Raw genomic sequence first — 22,962 nt, forward strand, 5'->3', positions numbered from 1 at the left:
GATGAGAAGCAAAACAAAGCTATGTTGATGCTGGACTTCCTGACCTCAGCTGGAACCCCGGTCTGAACAAAAATAAATAAAAACAGTAGCTTTCATATTACGCAGCGCTTTGAAGGTGCAAACTAAGAGCCCTTATATAGTCGGAACATAGTGATCATCAGGAGAATACTCTGATTAATATCTGTGCCTATATATATATAAATATATATCTCACTATAAAACCGAATGGGTGATCGGTATCGGATTGGCTGATCCCACATTCAAAAGATCAACGATTGGTTTTGGCCTTAGAAAAGGTAATCTGTGTATCCCTAATACTAATATTAATATAAACACTGAATTACAAAGAGAGTCCTTGGTTCAGATGGCCACACAGAGGAGGTTAATGAGGGAGCAGAAAGGACTGTTTATCAGTAGAACACGCCCTGGTACCGGGGAGAGGAGCAGAGATGTGAGAGAAGCCTGGGGCCAGGGAGGGGGGATGTGTGTGTGTGTGTGTGTGTGTGTGTGTGTGTGTTGTGTGTGTGTGTGTGTGTGTGTGTGTGTGTGTGTGTGTGTGTGTGTGTGTGTGTGTGTGTGTGTGTGTGTGTGTGTGTGTGTGTGTGTGTGTGTGTGTGTGGGGGGGGGGGGGGCGTAACGTTCAGAAGCTCTACAACTCTAGGACAACTCCATCGCAACACTTTGAAACTACTCGATAGTTTCATGGTGCCTTAATTGAGCTAGTAGAACGTTGACTTTGATGAACCTTTAACAAAGCCCTTTGTGGAACCCAGCTCTGCGTGACATGGATTTTGATGGGCAATTATTAAGACCGATATTAGCTAGGGATGGGGGAGGAAGATGTGATTCATGCTAGAATCAGGGTTCTTTGTTTCCACAATACTTGTCACTTGTTATGACAGTCCTTTTGGCCATGTAAGACACAAGTGTCAACGTTATCTTAGCGCAAGCCAAAGGGATGGTTGAACTGTCCAGCAAAGGGCTGCTGTAGAGTATCCTCTAACAGGCATTCTGCCTCAACTCTCTTCTGTTCAAACATCATCAGACATCCTGGCAGGGCTGTAGAACACTGTGTTGAACCACACTAAATATTACATTGCAATAATTGCTTAAAATATCGTTATCCAATATTTATAGAGACGCAATATGGTATGAACATTGCATGAATTGTGATTTAAAGTGTCTTCAAACACAAGCAGCCACACTGGGGCATGTTGTGAACTACAACTACTACACTCAACTGTATATTAGAGTCACCTCCGGTTATCAATATAATATGACTTCCATCTTCTGGAACAGCAGCAGACTGTGGTGGGAACCCCCAAAATGACCCCATGACCCCCATCCTGATCCTGAACACCTCAGTGACCCCATGACCCCCATCCTGGTCCTGAACCCCTCAGTGACCCCATGACCCGTCAGCATGATCCTGAACCCCTCAGTGACCCCATCCTTGTCCTGAACCCAGCGTTAGTTACAGTGGTGTTACTATGACAATGGTTACACAAAAAAGCAAAAAAGAGGCAAAGAGGCTTCAAACGTCGGGCTGGGAAGTCACCAGCTGCTCACAGACATGCCCCACGCGCAGACACAAACAACACACCATTTAGTCACAAACATGGTGCTGCGCATCCCTAAACCACACGCTGACAGGCCCCCACAGAAGCTCTCGGCACACTTATCGGCTACACTAGGAACTGCTTGTGGGAAGAATCCACACATTTTATGCTATGAATTATCTTTCTTGATGTATTTGGGCGCAGCATAAATCTACTTCGGCACCAGATGGGGCCTTCAAATCGGGCTGGCGTTAGTTTCGATCAAAGTCCCCGCGCCGACACGCTCCCATGTGTTCCAGGAGCTTCATTAGCGAGCGTCAGCGCCAGCTCTCTCCAGTCGGTTGTTTTGTGAGTCTCCAGTGAGTGGTGAGACGGACCAGGGAAAGTGGTCCCCTTGTTTTGGTCGTTACATTCCTGGGACCTGGACACATGGTGAGCTGGTCCCCTTAGAGAGTTTCCACAGAGAGGACTGAGGCGCTGCAGGACACAGTGTGTTCTTGTTAACTGTTGAAGCAGACCCAATAAACATCTCAGCCAATCAGCCTAGGGTTGTCAGATGCCCCGGCGTCTATATAGCCATATAGCTTCAAAAGGTAACAGTAAAGTGCTTTGTAGCCCAGGGCTGTAAACGGCTCCTTATTATCCCTGTTTAACTCCTGTTTACCTCCCATTTACTTCCTGTTTACCTCCCATTCACCACCCGTTCGCCTCCCGTTTACCTCCCGTTTACCGCCAGTTTTCCCCGCTGTTTAACTCCTGTTCACCCCCTTTTTACCTCCCGTTTACGTATGACATGAGTATCACTCTCATGAGGATGAGTCTGATCAGTATGACCCGAGTATCACTCTAATGAGGGTGAGTCTGATCAGTATGACATAAATATCAAACTCATGATGCAGGTGAGTCTGATCCCGACGTGCCCGGAGACGTCCCAATTCACATGAAACAAAGTAGCTGTGACCAATGGACTGATCCTGGCTCTAGCTGCCAAACCAGCCCAACTGCACCTCCCTAGTCCCCCACTAGGGGCCTGAGGAGCCTCCACTTCCCTAGCGAACCAGCACCTCCCTAGTGAACCTGCACCTCCCTAGTCCCCCACTAGGGGCCTGAGGGAGCCTCCACCTCCCTAGCGAACCTGCACCTCCCTAGTGAACCTGCACCTCCCTAGGGAAACTCCACCTCCCTAGCGAACCTGCACCTCCCTAGTGAACCTGCACCTCCCTAGGGAAACTCCACCTCCCTAGCGAACCTGCACCTCCCTAGTGAACCTGCACCTCCATAGTGAAACTCCACCTCCCTAGTGAACCTGCACCTCCCTAGCGAACCTGCACCTTCCTAGCGAACCTGCACCTCCCTAGCGAACCTGCACCTTCCTAGCGAATCTGCACCTTCCTAGCGAATCTCCAACTCCCTAGCGAACCTGCACCTCCCTAGCGAACCTGCACCTTCCTAGTGAATCTGCACCTTCCTAGCGAACCTGCACCTCCCTAGTGAACCTGCACCTCCCTAGTGAACCTGCACCTCCCTAGTCCCCCACCAAGCCAGCCCCTTAAGCTGACTGGAAAAGTGAAAATGCAAGGGATCGTTATCAAGTTGTGTTTTCAATGTACTGGTCGAAGGACTGACCAGCAGACTTCTTTCTCTGCTTCCCATTTATCTGGGAAGCAGATATCTCAAACAATGATTAACTGAAACTGAGCTGCTTTACCGAATACCTGCTTCAATGGGCTCAATGGAAAATCATTAATTCATAAGATATTGCATTTAAATACGAAGAAGTATGAATACTGCAATGATGAATCACACATGTGCAAACATGTATCTGGCATCATGCTCACACCTGCACATTGAAAAAGACTCCCGCAAGAATAACGATGCTGGTGGTGGGATCTGGATGCATTGTAGTCGTGGTGTTGATCCTAATTATCCCACTCCTATGAAAACTAACACAACACTTTCAAAAGCCCCATTTAAAAGGCACAATCAGTGAAACATACCGCTAAGCAGCACACAGCCACTCTCATACTGAGGTGTGGTTTAAAGACGATGTGCAGATGGCTAGTCAGCAGCTGAATAGTAATAACAGAGCTTCAAACCGCTGAAACTCTCGCTGAAGCAGCAGCTCCATAAGACGCCTGGGGGGCATAAGGCCAAAAGTAAGTCACAATTTGGAGATATCAGGGCACACACACACACACACACACATAAATCTTCATTCAACAACTTTATTTTGCAATATGCCAAGCAAGTGAAATTAGTAGGCCATAAAGTGTGAGGGTTCAGACTACACAAACCAAGATTAATTTAAACAAAGTACTGTCCGGCAGCTCATTTCAATCCCAACCACATTAGTTCTTTATGTTCTTTATAAATCCTGGCTTGGTGGAAGAAAGGGTCTGGATTTAGGCCTTCCTAGGGAGTAGACTGGGTCCTTGGAGGGCACGTCCTTGTTGGTTGACATCATGTGCCCTTCACGTCTCACAATAACCATCTTGTGGTGTTTGCAATGTTTTGCCCCTCCCTCCATCCATCACATGCCTGGCAGTGCATGTGCAAATATCAATCAATCAATCAATCAATCAAACTTGAATTTCCTCATCAAATGTTGTAATAGTATACAAATCCAAACCACAAACCATGGATCCTAAAGTTGAAAAGTAATTATCCAAAGAAATGTTTGTCTGTTTTTATTTCGGGGAATGACAAACATCTTGCGTCCATGTTTGGAGATGGGTTAGAGAAACACATGAGCACCCTTTTGATGGGATTTAATCCTGAGAGGTTTTGGGCTTGTTCCCAGTGGAGAAGGGGAGAATATCTCTCAGAAAGCAGCATGACTGGTTTAAATCTTCTTCTTTATCAAAAGGCGACGCAGAGCTCTGCTGAGGAACAGAGTGAGCCCTCGTCCGTCACGCTGGTCCTCGGAGCTAACCAAGAACTGATCTCCACTTGGCACTGGTGATGCGGTTTCTATGCCACCTCCTTTAGGAAGCATGCACGGGCCCCAAATGGCCCGCCTATAGGGCCCTTTCAGCCCCGGAGGCCTCCTGTTCTCCAGATGTAAGACCCCAGGATTATCTTCCACAGATCACCAACACAGCCCTTTTCAACATCCCAAGATATCAGAGACGATTGCTGATTAGCAGCAGGAAATGCTCTGCTTAGGTTCGAAGTGGTTGAGATAATTAGTCAATTAGGAATGCACATGCCTGGGCTGCCACTGCACCTCGTTAATCGAACTAGACAGTGGTCTTAAAAAGGTGCTGAGGTGTAGAATAAAATCCTCCTGAATCTGGAAGCTGGTGTGCATAAGTCAACAACCCCTCATAATGGCATGCACCCTTGCTTTGTGTTGTTCCTCCTGCAGTGGATGATTATTCATGAGTCTGTCTGTCTGGCAGACTGCAGACAGGGCTAACAGACTGGGTCAATGTACCCAGTGCCAGGTAGACAGCAGCTCCCCAGCTGTCAGACAAAGGCCATGCTGACAGCCCAGAGGCTCAAAGGCTTCAATTATTTCTGGAACATCTTACACAACTTTTCTTCAATTTGCATTTCTTCCCCATCTCAGTTCAACCATAAGGCTCTAATATGAACCCACAATCCAAAGTCACTTTTTTGATTATTTCATGGCTTAAAAGAACCCCCAAAATGCATCTAACTAATCAAATGTGGTTGCTCGCCCTCACAGACCTTTCGGTGGATGGCCACAGTCCCTGAGGGCATCTCTCAGGACACTCCGACCAAAACAATGGTTTCCAAGCAGGATAATTTGATCGATAAGGACCAGACCAACCTGGAAGCTCATGTTTTATGAGCTCTTGTTTAGTCTCTGCCCTCTCCGACTCTACAGAGAGGAGGGCTGCTGCTGCTCTTGTCTATCTATTCAATGAATCCACATTGATCTGAGAGCTACATGACAAAACACGCAGTAGCGAATCGCTCTGTGCAGCCAGAATACTACTTTGAAGGACCTTTTGAATGGTGGACTGCAACAATAGTAGTTATGATTTCTTAAACAAACAAAGCAGATGTTTACTTTCCACGCCTGCAGTTCAACCCTTGGTCTCTACGTCGTAGACCAAGAAATAAAGCTGAGACCAGACAAACTACTATACTCTTAGCCAAGCAATTTATATCGCTGGCACGCATTTAGGAATGAAGGATCGATTCAATCAGTTTCTATTTGGATGCAGAGAAACCAATTTTATTGTTTGTGAACAATGGGTTGAGCTAATGTAACAATGTTCTGTAATAACTGTAGTCAAAGTGACCAGAGGGGCAGAGGAACTACAAAGTCACAACCGGTGATAAAGCGCAGCGCACTGTGATAGATACGTGGTAGATATAGGTATACACATACACAACCTGCAGCCGCCTTAGCACCTCCTAACAAGGCAGAGTGTCCCAGGAATCCCTCTGGATAGAGCAGTGGAAGCAGCCAGTAAAGTTACCTTCATGAGCGACGCCAAACTGCTGAGAACGGCTGGCCTTCCTCTGGCCAGGCCCTGGTCCCTGCCCTGACCGCGGGCCCCCAGGTCCTGACCCCGGGCCCCCAGGTCCTGACCCCGGGCCCCCAGGTCCTGACCCCGGGCCCCCAGGTCCTGACCCCTGGGCTGAGCTCGCTCTGATCAAAGGGGCCGGCCCACAGCCTCTCGGCCCCTGGTGCCGGTCCATAGGAGAAGGTGCTGCCCCGGCAGTGTGAACGACACTGGGGTGTGTTTATGGCTGCGGCTCCTTGTGTGAAAGTTCACTGGGCCCAGATTCAGTTGGAACGTAAGGTGTGTTTTACAACTATGTCAATGCTTTGGTGGGGGGGGGGGGGGGGGGGGGGAAGAACGCAAGAGAGAGCTGAAGGGGGTGTGGCTTTAAAAGGGGAGTAGTCCTGGGTTCCAGCAGGTGTGGGGACTTCCTGATGTGGGATGTGCTTGCCGGTGGGTTCCAAGAAAGGAAAGCGGCCTATAAATGTATATTTATCTATATATACACAGATCATCGCATATTCTGTCCAATCTTAGCATTCAATCCGATGGAAGATTCCAGCCTCAACATTTATTCACATCTCCTCTGTTGATGCTGCCGCTCCAGAGTCCAGATACACCTAACAGTATTATACATTAGTCTTAGTCCCCCTATGAGGATAACAAGATGGGAACTTGTAAGTCTGTTCCACGGTTTGCTGCACAGACTATTGGGGATTCCCCGCTACGAACTGTGTGGGGAGGTAGCCCCCTCTAGTGGTGATCCCACATAATGCAGCCTGGCAAGGCAGGAAGTCATGGTTTATTGTTACGTCTTCGACTGACACAACACATTGTACTGAACAGTTCTGTTGTGTCCACTCCCCCCCATGCCTGAAGGGGGAATCCCTCTTCCTGCTTCCCAAAGAGTCTTCATCCATAACATCCTGAGTCTGACCGTTTTGGGGGGCCAGGGTTAGGGGGTCTTAGAAAGTGGCCTGTGAAGCTTAACTTGACTAAATAGTCCTATTGTTTATCCTGGGATGTGTGATGATCTTCAATAGACAAACACCAGCAGGCACAGAATCACCTTCAAAGAGGATGTAAAGAAAGAAGACACAAAAGAGCTGGGCATTCGCCAACAAGTGGAGCCTCCGCGCGCGCACACACACACACACACACACACACACACACACACACACACACACACACACACACACACACACACACACACACACACACACACACACACACACACACACACACACACACACACACACACACACACACACACACACGTCATAGTCAAAGGTGGATTTAACTTTTGTCCAACTATCCTCTTGCTCCCGAACCCCGGCAGGCAAACACCTGCAGAGACCAGGCTGATGCTGGGACCCAGACCTAGTCACCAGGACCCAGACCTAGTCACCAGGACCCAGACCTAGTCACCCGTACGTGAGGTGGACCACACACACATACACTTCTGTGTGAGTGACACATGAGTGTCCAGGCCAGCAGGGGGACACCGTGAACGGAACCCAGATACCGTGAACCCAGATACAGTGAACCCAGATACCATGACGGAGAGCAGAGTGAGCAGGGGCTTTAAGGGATGATTTGATCCCACTAACCTATCACAGAGTGAGAGATCAAGAGGTCATGAGGTCCCACTGAACCAGGGTGAGAGTCCAGACCCTGTGCGGGGGGGCTGCCAGAGAGCTGGACCACGATGGCTGCATATCAATAAGCAGGTTGTGACGAGTGGTCCGAGCTGCTGGCGGCAGTAAGGGGGCCCTTGGGCCAGGAGGGTCCTGAACACTGCAGGTTCTGTTCCCTTGGGTGATTCTAACTCACAGTGGTATATTGAGCAAGGTCTTCGGTCTAAAGCGCCGCTGCTGGCCAATAACGTCAGGACAGAGATGACAGAGGAGCTGAATGCATTAATGAGTGCAAACATACAGAATTATCTTGGAAGTAGTTGATGACCATCCCTGTGCCTCCTCCTTTGGGCCGCTACAGTATCGGCACTATAGCGCGACACCTGGCAAGCAGAAACACAGCAGCACACAGAACAGCATGGCCTGCAGACCAGAGGCTGGTGGTGCAGAGGCAAAGATCCTCACAGGCCCAGGGACAGGGGGAGGCTGGGGGACCACAGGCCCAGGGACAGGGGGAGGCTGGGGGACCAGAGGCCCAGGGACAGGGGGAGGCTGGGGGACCAGAGGGACAGGGACAGGGGGAGGCTGGGGGACCAGAGGGACAGGGACAGGGGGAGGCTGGGGGACCAGAGGCCCAGGGACAGGGGGAGGCTGGGGGACCACAGGCCCAGGGACAGGGGGAGGCTGGGGGACCAGAGGCCCAGGGACAGGGGGAGGCTGGGGGACCAGAGGCCCAGGGACAGGGGGAGGCTGGGGGACCAGAGGCCCAGGGACAGGGGGAGGCTGGGGGACCAGAGGCCCAGGGACAGGGGGAGGCTGGGGGACCACAGGCCCAGGGACAGGGGGAGGCTGGGGGACCAGAGGCCCAGGTCCTCACAGGGACAGGGACAGGGGGAGGCTAGGGGACCAGAGGCCCAGGGACAGGGGGAGGCTGGGGGACCTGTCCAGGTCCTCACAGGGACAGGGCTTACGTTACAAAGGTAAATATAGCCTTGCTAGCTAGATTCCACACAGGCGCTCTACATTCCTCCCAGACCTCCATGCCAAAGTGTCTCATGGTTGTGAAAACAGACGGTTCCTCCCAGTGGGAGATAATCATTACATGATGTAAAACTAGACACGTAATGTCAAAATACAACTTTAATTTCAAAAGACAATTTTAAAGTCCTCAAGATGAAGTAAATTTGCCTCTACCAACCAGTTGTTTTTTTTTTTAATAATCAGTGGCAAAATTTAATACAGGTATTATTATATCCCTTAACGCACAACAATCATGTAGCTCCTTATTTTAGGAATGATAACAAGATCAAAAGTTTATTAACCCATATTAAAATATCACAACAATATTGTATCCAAACAGTGTGCCATCTGTATCTCATTCCACTATGTATGGTTACATAATTATTTGAGTTTTTGCTAAATAGATTCCTTACCCATGGAAACAGACTGCTCCATGTTTGTAGATTCCATGGAAACAGGCTGCTCCAAGTTTGTTATCATTTAGTATTTTTAATTGTCTCAATAAGTCTTTATAAGTTTATTATTGCCAATTTTGTTGCCTCAGTGCACCAAAAGAAAAGAGGAAGATATTACAACAGGGATTGGTCTGTGACTAATGACAGGCAGTGGTGCCACACCCGGCGTGGTGGAGGAGATACGAGTCGGTTTGTTAGAAGCCCAGCACACTGCACGACCACACCTGGGCCGGCCTAGCCAGCAGGTTCTATACCTGGACCTGTAAAGGGCATCTTACAGATGTTGCAAGACATTTTGAACCTCGTGGGGCTCATGTATTTGTTTGACTACTCATTGCTATAGATCCAAGTGTGTGAGAACCATGAGACTCAGTCAAAACAGAGTTCTTTCAAAACTCAGCGGCCCAGCAAAAAATGCAGCCCTGAGGCAGGGATGTGTAAGCACCTAATTGCCTATTAACACAAACAAAGCCAGCATGAGTCAACTGTAAAAAGTGTCTGGAAAGGTGTGTAGACTGGCCAGTGGCCACTGCAGAAAAACACTTAAACTTCTGAAAGCTTCATCCGCTCAAGCCAAGGAGTTTCCATAACCTAACAGCTCATTGATTTCCAACCTTTAAGTTTAGGTGGAAACTAAAGTATCTTTAAGATCTTTCACTGAACACCTCATATGAAAAAAAAAAAAATAGATGAATACGCATGCAGTGGCTGAGAAACAAGCGCCACAGCGCCCCCTGTATGCAACTATTACAACTATTACTGCAGAGAGTGGGAAGCAGTGGGAATGAATAGTTAGCTATGCTGCTACTGCAGTTTGCAGCTGCAGTGGGTTTATTTTGCAAACACAAAAGAAAACAAAGCATCGATCAAAACATAACAATGGGAATAGTGCCCCGTTCCACCTGCAGTGCTACGCCCAAGGGCTGACAAATTCTTCTTTTTACTTTCTTTTGAATCCTCCAAATTAGATTTGATCACATAAGAGGCAATGACTGCGGATCAGTTGAACCCTGAGACGGGGTCAAACCAATACGCAGTTATCATCCGTTGCCACGGAGACTCCCTGGCAGCGTTGCACTGGGCACGGTACACGGTTGAAGAGCTGAAGAACACTCACCAGTTTCTCCATCTCCTGCTCGCGTAGCCGCTCCTCTCGCTGCCGCCGATGGTAGTCCAGCAGCTCATCTTCGTTGTCGCTGATCTCCGAGATGCTGTTCTTCCGCTCCCTCATGCCCGGGTGGGGTCTCCCGCCGCCAGACCTCTTCCTGTGGCTGCGGGGGCTGGCGACCGGGGAGGAGCCGGGCAGGGAGCCCAGGCTGTAGGCGGGGGTCAGGGAGCTCCCGAAGCTGGCCTTCCTCGACCCGAGACTCCCCCCGCCGCCGGAGAACCCGTCCGCCGGCGACATGGAGGTGGGCGACGGGCTGCGGGTCCGGAACCCCCGGCCTCCAAACGGATCGTCTGAGGTGGACGCCGTCTTGTGTCGGAGCCGGGGGCTGCCGGGTACCAGCTTCCCTAGAGCCGAGGGGCTGTCGGGAGTCCTCAGGCCGGAGGGGGTGCCCGGTAGGGCCCCAGGGAGCACAGGGAAGCCCCTGCGGGCCATGGAGGGACTGAGCGGGGGCAGCTCTCGAAGACTGCTCCCACACGTTCCTCCGTTCAGCTCGGCGTTCCTCCGGGCCATTCGGGGGCTCTCCAGGGGCTGCAGCGAGCGGGGGCTCTGGGGAAGTGGCTGGAGCCCCGGGGAGCCCTGGATGATGTGGATGATGGGGTCCAGGGGGGGCTGGAAGGCCCTCAGTGGCTGTGAGTTCAGGTGCCTGGTGGGGCTGGAGGGACGCTCCTGGAGCCCCATGCCCACCTTGGTCCGGGGGCTAGTGGGGGACGGGGAGGAGCAGGTGGGGAACTTGGGCGTGTGCCGGGGGCTGCCTGGCACAACGTTATGGCCGGTGAGAGACTCGGTGGAGGACAGCAGGCGGATCTGTCGGGGGCTTTCGTGGCCGTCTTGGCCGGCACTTCTGCGTCCGAGCTTGGGGCTTGGAGGGGCGTCCAGCAGGGCCTTCCTTTGAAGCCTGGGGCTTTCCTGAACTTTCTGCCCCGCCACACTGCCACCGCTACTGTAACTAGGCAGTCCGGTCCTGGGCTGCGGTGCGGCCTGGGGGCTGTGGTTGTAGCTGGAGGAGCGTACAGGCACTGGGGGCAGAGAGGTGGAACTCTGGACCTGCTGGGGCCCCCCGCTGGGAGACGGGCTGGTGAAGCTGCCGCTGCTGGCCGCCGAGGGCGAGGACAGAGGGGAGAAGGGCGGAGAGTTGTTCTCGTAGCTGGAGCCCACCGACATGGCCCCGGGGCTGGTGGGCGGGGAGAGCAGGTAGCCCCCGCCTCCGTTGAGCAGGGGCGAGAGGGGGGAGTGGGCGATGGAACGCCCCGTCTCGGGAGGCCCCCGGGCCCCCGAGGACGAGGGGGCCGGCGGGTCGTCCATCACCAGGGAGTCCATGATGTCCTGCAGGTCCTTCTCGATGGAGCTGACGATGGCACTGTGTTCAGACTGCTCTCTCTCGCTGGGAGCTGGGGGGGGATAGGTGGGGCCTGGCTGGTGGTTCCCATTGACCAGGCTCTCTGTGTCTGGTGGGGTAGAGAGAGATACAGTTAGCTACAGTGAGTTAGCTCCAGTGAATTAGCTCCAGGTAGTTACAGTTAGCTACAGTTATCTACAATTAGACTGAAGTGGTGTTCTCGGCAGCTCTGGACCGCATTGACAAAAATATGGTTCTTCTTGATAATCAGGAAAGTGATTCTATTGTGTGGGTATGCAATTTAATAACATATAATATATATATAATGTATACATAATACAGAGTTTCCCCCAGAAAATGTCTTAATCAAGGTGGTCAAGGAGCAGGGGGGGGGGGGGGGGGCAACTGATGCCACCGTTTCAATTCCATTGAAAATACTTTATGGCAAGACTATTGTTGTGAACAGCATATGGGCCATGGCGGGGTCCTATTGTTGTTAAGGCAGCCGCCTTAACCATACAGGGCTGGGGAAAACACTGTATATATTGTATAACATTTATTTAAAAACACTTGTTAAAGTCCCCCTCTGAAATGAAATGGAATGGTCTAACCCTAACACACAAAATTTGCAATTCTAACGCCCTCACCCCCCTCACCCCTTCACCCCCCTCACCCCTTCACCCCCCTCACCCCTCCATCCCCCTCACCCCTTCAGGTGACCAGCAGACGAGCGGGGGGCTGAAACCGCTAGCTAACTAGCTATCTGTGTTGCTTTTTAACATCCAAATTGATGATGGCAGTAGCTAAAGAGTAGGCTGTGTAGTAGTCTAAATTGTCTAATATAGCTTTAGGAAAGGTGCATTACTGATATGGCTGAAAAAGTACGGCCCAAGCAAACTCTTGCATTGAAAGGGGTCCAGTTGAGCTGAAAGCAGGAACAGGGACAGCCCTAAATCGTGAAGACGATGACATTTTTCTTTTGGCCCTCGTCATTTTAATACATTTGAAAACAGATGGTGTGCGTGTGTGTGTGTGTGTGTGTGTGTGTGTGTGTGTGTGTGTGTGTGTGTGTGTGTGTGTGTGTGTGTGTGTGTGTGTGTGTGTGTGTGTGTGTGTGTGTGTGTGTGTGTGTGTGAGACGAGAAACCGCAGTAACATAATAGATCAATAAAATATTATGGCAGTCTTAGCTGACAGGGGTCTGGATGTTTCTTAAAACATTTTGAAGTGTACCGACTGCCAAAGGGGGGCGTTCTGTTGACACAGTGCCACTATAACCAACTGTAAAGCCAACTGGTCTGATAATAGTTGCATTATAAACTCTTGGATAAGCAAGTCATTTACAGAGAACTATAGAGGGGGAAGTCCAGCAGATTAAGAACCTCAGTTTTGCTTGTGATGGATATAAAAAATAAGTGAGAAGAATTTGGGGCAGGCAAACGAAGGGGAAGGACAGAGGAGATAAGGAGATGAACAGATAGAGGTAGACAAGCATCAGGAGAAAATGTGCCGCCTAACCCAATTACTGTGTGTCCCGAGAGTGCAGGACGCAAACTGGGTAATCTAATCTTAACAAACTCTCTCTAATGTCAACAAAGCAGATTAAAAAATTGAAGCAGGGCCGCGTGGGACCATCAGCCAGAAGGCTTCGGGGCACAGGACCCAAACCCTGTTTACCTCTGAACGCAAGCTTTTACAACAGGCTGCAATCAGACGAACACACAGAGCCAAGACCTGAGAGCTGGGACTCAAACACGAGACTGATTTGATAGCATAGGTGAGAACCATTCTAGGTAATAACGCAACAAGATATAAAGGAGTATTTTGTCAATAAAAAGGGATTAAATGTGTTGTGTGTGATTCAAGAGGTCCAACGTGTTTAGAAGCAAACGCGTAAGCGTAAGCCCGGTGCCTGTTTCACCAGGAACGGTTGTTTACGCCAAGCTCTGCTCCTCTCATCATATCTCATCATATCGGAGCCTGCAGGGCACACAGACTGACAGCGAGAGGAAGCAATATGCCTAAACGGAAATGACACAAGATAGCGATCCGTCCTGGGTCTCGCAGTTACCCGGGTCCTATCGGGGGGCTAGGTCCTATCGGGGGGCTAGGTCCTGTCGGGGGGGCTAGATCCTATCGGGGGGCTAGGTCCTATAGGAAGGCTAGGTCCTGTCGGGAGGCTAGGTCCTGTCGTGGGGCTAGGTCCGTCCGAGGGGCTAGGTCCTGTCGGGGGGCTAGGCCCCGTGGTCCTACAGAAGGACAGTCACAGCACGGACCGCGGATTCGATGATGTCATCGCAAAGGGTGCCGCTGGTCTCAGGTACACGGCGGTAACGACAGGCTACCCACATGAAGGAATAACAGAGCTACCCGGTCAATTCCGTTGTGGTACACCTGCTATGACATGGGAGTGAAACCCGCACATTTTACACTTGAATTTACTGGGTTTTAATGGGAACCTACTGTGGCCGAATCTGTAGGCTCTGCGCTGAGGGAGACCAGACCTCTAAGAAGTGGTGTTCAGCCGGTACGTTTCTTGAGCCCAGCGCCGCCAAAGCTTCCAGATCACTCCCCTCTCCTTCCCTTCCCTCCCCTTCCTCTCCCTCCTCCACGGTGGACGTCAGCGCCTCCAGATCCCTCCCCTCTCCTCTCCTCTCCTCTCCTCCCCTTCTTCCCTCCCTCCTCCCGGTGGGCGCCCCGTGGTCTTAAAGGGCCAGTGCTACTGACTCCCTTAAAGCAACAACACACCATCTAGCAAAGATTTATTTTGTATTTGAAAAAATATATATTGCCCTCTGAGGGGATAAATCAATGAAATCCATATTCTAAAATATAATTTTTTTTTGAAAGAAAACATTAAGTGAGGTAACATCCATGACTGCAATATATTCTACTGAATTTAAACGTAATGGTAATTAGCTTGTAATTGGATTATAACACAGATACAATCTCAATAAAACTGTACCTAGCAGCTTTTTCAGTACACTTTTAATGAAAATATTAGAAATCAAGAGACATTTTAATGACAACTTGATATCCCGTGTGATTTAATTTATCTGTTTATTACATTTCCTCCACTTCCTGGTGCTGTAGGCGTCCACCTTCTCTGTTAAAGAGTCACTTTTTCACAAACAAACAATGGTGTGATAGCATGGCTAGGCTAATCCTAGCCCAGCCATTCCTTTGTGCCCATATCTACCTCCAGCAGGCTGGAGGTAGATATGGGGAGGTCGTACAGCGACCACGAAGCAGCTTCATGGTCCACAGAGCAGGGGGCACACGGAGGAGGCGCTGTGGCCAGTGGAAGATGGTAGATAGCGAGAGGACGCAGGGCGTTATAAATAGCCACTGTCTACATACGACACCCTGCCAGTGTTTATTTGAAGCCCCTAGTGGGGCTAAAGCAGTGGCCTTACGCCAACAGAGCTGTCTGCCATCCGTGCTAACAAGTAGCCCAGGACACAGGTCTGATCTGTGGGAGGTGGAGCTCGAGCCGGGGAAGAGAGTCTTCTGCCTGTCACACCGCAGGCACCGCGCTGGGCCATCAGTAGGGGGTTCTGGGATCAATTGTATTGATGTTTCATCCAAGTTCTCAACCATAACAGTACACAGCCAGGAGCTGTAGCCCTGTCAGACAGAGATTCCTCTGGCCTGCTGACCGGAGCTCTAGATAGCGTTGGAGTGGAACAGGGCGTTTCCAAACTCATCCAAAGAATGCATAATTGAGGGAAATGGTGAGTTTCTAAACAACAAAGAGAGCAGTAATTACTAAGGAAGTCAGTGCACGGCACCCAATAAGGACATGTGCTGTACTGACGCCCCCGACATCAACAGGACACAACAGCAACAGAAGGTTCGAGCAGTAGCAGTATTGGTACTAGTATAAGGCTTGGAGATGCTTCCACACACACACACACACACACACACACACACACACACACACACATACACACACACACACACTTGAAATTATGTTATCATCCCACAGCCTGGCTGGCTTCTGGTGCTACCCAGAGCCTGGTCACACAGACCCACACACACACACACACACACACAAACACACACACACACACACACACACACACACACACACACACACACACACACACACACACACACACACACACACACACACACACACACACACACACACACACACACACACACACCTTAAGAAAGACACCCTGCCTAACCGTTTCCGCTGCAGACCTATGAACCCTCTAAGCCCTTAATTTAACCGTCGGAGGGAGGGTCTAGCAGGGAGGGCTGGTGGACCTTTGGGCCTTTGACTACCTCTGAAACAAACACCCTCTGTTCCTTGTATTGCACAATGTATGCTTTTCAGAATGGCTGACTCAATAAATGTATTTTCAGTCCGTTTCATCCCAGCAGACATGTACTCAGAGCTGGGAACCGACGGATCACAAGTTAAGCTAGAAGCAGAGCTGCATCCATGTGCAGCTCAGCTTTTAAAAGATAAAACTGGATGAAGAGCTTGTCAATTTCCAGTTGTCTGGAAATTGGGGCCTCAACTAAAAATGATTGATTTCATAGTTGGCAGAGGTTGAAAGAGTCCAGAAAAAGCCTAATAGAAGTTCTGTTACTTTAATGAAGGTATTCATCAGAATTGAAACCTAAAGGCACAAAGAATGATTTAATTCAAATTGAAAAGTAGGTCATTTAGGTCCTTTAGGTATTTTAGTACAGGTTACTTATACAGAATTTTCAAGTATTTCTCAAAACCTAAAGTATTCAAAAAAATGTAATTAGATGAGATAGCACTTGAATTCCACATGGTTGAGACGTGATTGGTCACACCGCTAATGGCTGGGCGTCGCCTTCCTATGCTGACGCCAACGCAACCAACTGTGACCACTCCCATATATCCCTATCTACCAGGAGACTCACAAGGGGCTGAAGGTAAGATAAGATCTATCATTGAGTGTAATGTGTGAGAACGGCAGAGTTATCGGTCAGCTGTAGTGAGGAAAACGGGCCGTGAGAATATTTGTTTGGAATCGACTGTGGCAGCCTCTGTAGGAGACCATTTAGATCTTGACCAATCTGGCTCATTTCATTTCTGAGGGGGGTGAGTGTGGACCTGCATGCTGCCTTAGGGCCAGTGAAGGGAGGGTGTACCTGTGTGCAGCTGGTAGTCCTGCGTGGAGACTCCTTTTCCCCCCTGGGGCATCATGCTCTTCATCCTGTAGGCCTCCTGGGGGTGGTTGAAACGGAAGAAGCACGATTGGCCGAAACACAGCATACAGCCTGGAAGAGACCGCGGATAGGGGGGGTTAGGATGGAGCTGGTATTACTCATCCCATTGGTACAGAACCAGGAAGTACTCATCACATCCCATTGGTACAGTACCAGGAAGTACTCATCACATACAGAACCAGAAAGTACTCATCACATCCCATAGGTACAGTAACAGGAAGTACTCATCACATCCCATTGGTACAGAACCACTGTAGAACCCCATTTGGCCAGTTTTCTGCTCTTCCTGATATTCAAATCTTTAAAAGCAGATCTATCATAAACACATTGCTCATACAATTTCTAAACGTTATCATTCAATGTTAGCACAGTATTACAATTGTGTTGTGGTGGTTCAAAAAGCATAATTTCATATTATTGCGGCTCTACAAAATAGGGGCTGTCAATGGAACTGCAACTAAGCACAACTTGTGGAATGCCAGTGCACATCCAGATCCCTCTGGTCAGGCCTGTGTTTTTAAGCTCGCCAGCGGCAGGTCAGTTCTGTCTGTACGGTCAGTTTTTTGCTAGTCCCCCTAACAATGCCCACCTCTAGGCAGAATGTGGACAACAAAGGCGAAGGAGATATAGCTCTACTCTCGCTGCAATACAGGCCCAATGCCACTCAGTGACATGAGCAGTGTTCTCCTGTCCCTGTTCCTGTACAGAGGGGTAGCCTGGGCTGGCAGACCGCTTAGCCTTTGTATTCCAGCTATGATTATCCTCAAGATAACCCACTCAAAGGGATGTCAGACATTACGACACAACAAAACAAAAAGCAAAGCGGAAACTTGACAATCAAAGATTGTCAAGTTGTATTTCAACCCGTGAAGCAACAAATATCAGCTGCGCTTTCATTTCCAAAATTAAGGCATCAGATGCTTTGGAAAAGCACACCTGCTCACCTCAAAAGGCCCTGACATGAGGAACAACAGTTCTTCAAGAACAAAGAAAATCTGCTGTGATATTGGAATCTGGAAAAGTATCTCAATGATGTCTTAAAGTACAGCAGTCAAGATGATGATGACGGGCAGGTTTGAGAACAGCTGACTGTTGGTGCTGTCGCTGGGAGGGCCACATCATCAACGACATGACATATTCTCATTCTCATTCTCATTCTCTCTCTCTCTCTCTCTCTCTCTCTCTCTCTCTCTCTCTCTCTCTCTCTCTCTCTCTCTCTCTCTCTCTCTCTCTCTCTCTCTCTCTCTCTCTCTCTCTCTCTCTCTCTCTCTCTCTCTCTCTCTCTCTCTCTCTCTCTCTCTCTCTCTCTCTCTCTCTCTCTCTCTCTCTAACATGATTCTCTGATTAACACACATCATACAAAACAAATACTAACAGCCATTGAAATATCCATAGCCTGAGGTTAGATGAATCAACAAGGCAGACTCACAGGGAATTTAGTTCATTCTAGCCTGGCACCTATCTTTACAGATATTCTTTACTATCTATCTCTACAGATATTAATCATATAATCAATTATTTTGTATCAGAAATCGTAGGTTATTAATGAAATCAGTGTTGCACCACTAGTAACCTCCAAATGTCTCCCTCCGAGGATCAAACCAGCAATCATGCATTCACAACATACAGAAATACCCATGGATCTGCGGAGTGGACCTGCCTTCATGCGGTCACCCTTCCTCCATGGGTCCCCTGAGCTCCAGCTCAGCGTGAGGAAACCCCGCGCACAGAGGATCACTGGCTCTGATGCTAATGTGGAAAGACACTTCTATCGTGCTGTTGTCTCAGCAGGGCAGACGGCTCGGGGTTGTTCCCTCCCCCCCTCCCCCCAATGACCCACAGGCCCGCCAGGCCATAGGTCCCACCGAGTGTGTGTGTGTGTGTGTGTGTGTGTGTGTGTGTGTGTGTGTGTGTGTGTGTGTGTGTGTGTGTGTGTGTGTGTGTGTGTGTGTGTGTGTGTGTGTGTGTGTGTGTGTGTGTGTGTGTGTGTGTGTGTGTGTGATCACTGACAGGAGAGAGAGGCCATCAGGGATCAGTACATGAGGGTGAGTCAGCAAAACAAATCAAGAGCACCCGCTCGCCCGCTCCTGACGGGCTCACGCACACTCAGACTCACAAACACCCACACACAATATTGATGTGACCACACAAAAGGTGCACATGGCCACACAGAACCTGGAAACTATGAACACACACACACACACACACACACACACACACACACACACACACACACACACACACACACACACACACACACACACACACACACACACACACACACACACACACACACACACACACACACACATCATTTCCCACCAAGAGTGTGTTCTTATGTACCCTGTTCCCTCAGGTCTGAAAGTGGTCCTACAGAATCTTAATGGAAGCATGAGTCCAGAACACAAGCCAGTATCCTATTGGTCGGTTTGGATACCAGCATGCTCTAACCCCGTCTTGAAATGTCCTTGATTAACCAAAGAAATGGATTAATTAGCTGGAGTCCTGAGGGGAGGCTTGGTCCTCGAACAATGACACAATGACAACCCTCTAACCCTAACCCTAACACTGAGGCTCAGGCTCCTACCCTGAGGGCCCGGTGACAACCCTCTAACCCCAACACTGAGGCTCCTACCCTGGGGACCCGATGACAACCCTCTAACCCTAACACTGAGGCCCCTACCCTGGGGGCCCGATGAAAACCCCAACCCTAACACTGAGGCCCCTACCCTGAGGGCCCGATGACAACCCTCTAACCCTAAGACCGAGGCCTCTACCCTGAGGGCCCCGATGACAACCCCAACCCTAACACTGAGGCCCCTACCCTGGGGGCCCCGATGGCAACCCTCTAACCCTAACACTGAGGCTCCTACCACGTATCATCATGAGGCTGGAAGTGGAGGGAATCACAGGAGACTGATCATCAGTAGTCATCACGCCCAGCCAGACATGCACACTTTGATTTAGAAACAAGCGACGGGGAGAAAGGTTACAGTCACTGTTCTGCTTACAGTCTGATGCCTGTACACATCAAGCGTCTTAGAGTACCATATTAAGCGCTATATAAATTTCATTTATTATTATTATTATTACACTGGTTAAGGTCAAATAATCACACGATCCTTCATGCAATTCTTCCTGTATGGGCCTAGAAACATGGACATGATGAAACAAATAAATACATATGATTAAATTTGAAAAATAAATGTCATTCTGTACGAAAGCTGGAGTGTACAACACAGGATGTGTTTATGTGGCATTTCTTCACCATTAAACCATCATAACCCTGCTCCAACATGGTGGACTGAATTCATTAAAAAATGTTGAGCTTTAGAGACATTTCCACAAAGGTTGGGCAAAAAAGAGAGAGGCACTTTTGTGTGTGTGTGTGTGTGTGTGTGTGTGTGTGTGTGTGTGTGTGTGTGTGTGTGTGTGTGTGTGTGTGTGTGTGTGTGTGTGTGTGTGTGTGTGTGTGTGTGTGTGTGTGTGTGTGCGCGTGTACGCGTGTGTTCATCAGTAAATCCCTGGTCAATGAGCTAAATTGATTCGAAGGTGTGTGGGTTGGAGGAGACTCAGCACTCTGCAGAAGTCACCCAGCAGCTCACACTAAGCCGCCTCCTCCATGTCATCATGAAAAGTGCACTCTGGGAATGGTTCCAAGATGGACGACACTTCATCACCCAAACACTGCTGAGCCAAGACACACGCGGTGAATATGCAGCGGTCACCCAGAGAGGGGGACGTGCTTGAGACGACAAGCACGTCCGACAAGGACCAATGAAGATCCCCTCTGTTTTTCTCTCCTGTCAAACCAGAGTTGACATTGGATTATAATGCAGCAAACCCTAGCCTGGGTTACTGTTTCCTCCTCAAGCCCCAACTCCTTCAGTGCGTAGTGAGGCGGCATGGGCCGGAAGGTTGCCGGTTCGATCCCCGGCTAGCTCCTAGCTCCGAGTGTTAAGGTGTCCCTGAGCAAGACGCCTCAGCCTGACTGCTCCTGACGAGCTGGCTGTCGCATTGCATGGTTGACTCCGCTGTCTGTGTTTGTATATAAGTGGGTGTAGGTTGCTTTGGTTAAAAGCGTCTGCTAAATGCCTTAAATGTTAAGGTAGTGAAAACACCAAACTATTTTAGTTAAGCCCTAGCATCAGCATGGAGCCAGGGTCTCACCAGCTCATTGAAACACATTGTGGGGTGAATCTAATACTAAGTCCTACTAAATAAAGAATGTGGTCCCTTTCAGACTACTGAAGATAAATCTAAGGGAAAGGAGTTGGAATCGGAAAGTACCAAGGCAAAGTGCTGGTAATGATGACGATAGTCCAAGAGCGGTGTCTTCACATGGGTCCCGGGCCCCTGGGGACCCAGGACAGAAGATTGAGGACATGCCCGTAGGATGTGGAACAGAGCCTGTCCTCTGGAGCCTGTCCTCTTGTGATGACCATCGATTTACGTTTGTACTTCATGTTATTAGAATAAGTGCCCGGGTATGAATATGATGCATTTGCAAGTTGCTTATTTATTGAATGTAATTCTGTAATTTTTTGGCATGAAAGATGCATGCGTTTGCACTTTTAAGAAAATAACAAGAATGACAAAACTATCATTAGTCATGGAATGGAGAAAAACCTCTCATTGCTGACTCTCAAACCACGGAAAATGTAAGTATAGCTTGAAAGAGACTGTTTTTTGAAAGAGTATCCATGAGTGTGACTGACGGAACCTCGCTGAACACAAAGACATGCCCACGTCTGTGGCCCACCGTTGCTAGGGGAGAGTGGTGTTTTACAACCCCAACCGATAAAGAGGAGCTACTGAGCTCCACCCACCAGTTAATCAATGACTGCTTCGGCCAGACAGGAAGCAATCAAGCACGGGCCTGCATACTGGGACGCACTGGTTTAAAGGAACAGTAGAGGAGGGGGATGAAGCCACACTGGGAGACTGGTTTAAAGGAGCAGTAGAGGAGTGGGTGAAGGCCTGGTGAAGCCACACTGGGACGGACTGGTTTAAAGGAACGTAGAGGAGAAGCCACACTGGGAGACGGCTTTAAAGGAGCAGTAGAGGAGAAGCCCCACTGGGAGCCACAGGGCGGTTTTCCACTGACAGAGTGCTGAGCAGACGAGCAGAGAGACGCTGCAGCCGGAGAGCAGACCACACAAACCAGCCCAGGATGGGCTCTCTGCTGCAACAATACAGTGCCAAAAGAAAATAACAGGATCACATATTGTGGCTGATAATATTTTTCCGCATTATCATGGACTTGGCATGGCTGTGACGATGAAAAAGTGTTCTCACAGTTCTCTGGTAAAAGAAAAAGGCTTCAACTCAGCATTTTACTCAAGCAAAATTCCTTTATGTTGTATTCTCAAGTATTTAACAATAAAAGTACGGTTTAAAAGTCCTCCAATAAAAGTTTGGTTTATCTGGATGCATTACATTAGAGCAACCATTTTATTAACGGAAAAGTGAGTCGATATTCAACCATTTTTTCTGATCATCTTTTAATATATCTAAGGGCATGAGATTGGTCCAGCCAAAAAAAATAATAGTTTGAATAAGCGTGATTTCAATATAGACCAATATTGGCTGGTGCTGCGCCGTAACCCAGGAAACGGGCTGCGTTGTATGACTTCTAAAAGAGGCTCTGATTATATTCTATCATCCTTTTCGCCTGATTCCACTCTGTTTGTTGTTGTATCCAACCAAGTCTCACTCAAGCAGAAGTCTCGCGAGAGTTGGGTTGTTCTGAAGAGAGGAGACACGTGAGAAAGCTGGAGAGAGGAGAGTTTGCTGATTGTAATTGTATAGGGAAATACCCAGCAAAAACCTGCCTGGTTTCTAAAGGTTTCCTAATATGGTAGGCCCGCTACAGCTGGTCACCCTTCTCCTGGACAGCCAATCTCCTGCTCACTCCTCCTCCTGCTCACCCTTATCCTGCTCACCCTTCTCCTGCTCACCCTTCTCCTGCTCACCCTTCCCCTGATCACCCTTCTCCACAACATGTTGGTCTCCCTTCTCCAACAGCTCCTCCCTGCTCCTTTAGTGTGTGGATCCACCTGCTGCAGGACACGGTGATAACAGCATGGC

At 49.3% G+C, this 22,962-nt stretch overlaps 1 protein-coding gene across 14 annotated transcripts in view; it reads right to left on the minus strand.

Annotated features, from left to right (window-relative positions):
- The window catches only part of phldb1b (pleckstrin homology-like domain, family B, member 1b), a 66,103-nt gene that overhangs the window by 20,743 nt on the left and 22,398 nt on the right, over positions 1-22,962 (minus strand). For 13 of the 14 annotated variants that reach the window (XM_030380541.1, XM_030380540.1, XM_030380544.1 and 10 more), the window contains 2 exons: positions 16,795-16,923; positions 10,270-11,765 (listed from right to left, as the gene is read on the minus strand). In XM_030380541.1, the coding sequence (XP_030236401.1) occupies positions 10,270-11,765; positions 16,795-16,923 (1,625 nt within the window). Of the gene's footprint in view, positions 1-10,269; positions 11,766-14,118; positions 14,275-16,794; positions 16,924-22,962 lie in introns of those variants that run through there. The other variant, XM_030380550.1, reaches the window with a different exon arrangement.

Source organism: Gadus morhua, chromosome 16 (genome assembly GCF_902167405.1).
Source record: "Gadus morhua chromosome 16, gadMor3.0, whole genome shotgun sequence".
Classification (NCBI taxonomy): domain Eukaryota; kingdom Metazoa; phylum Chordata; class Actinopteri; order Gadiformes; family Gadidae; genus Gadus; species Gadus morhua.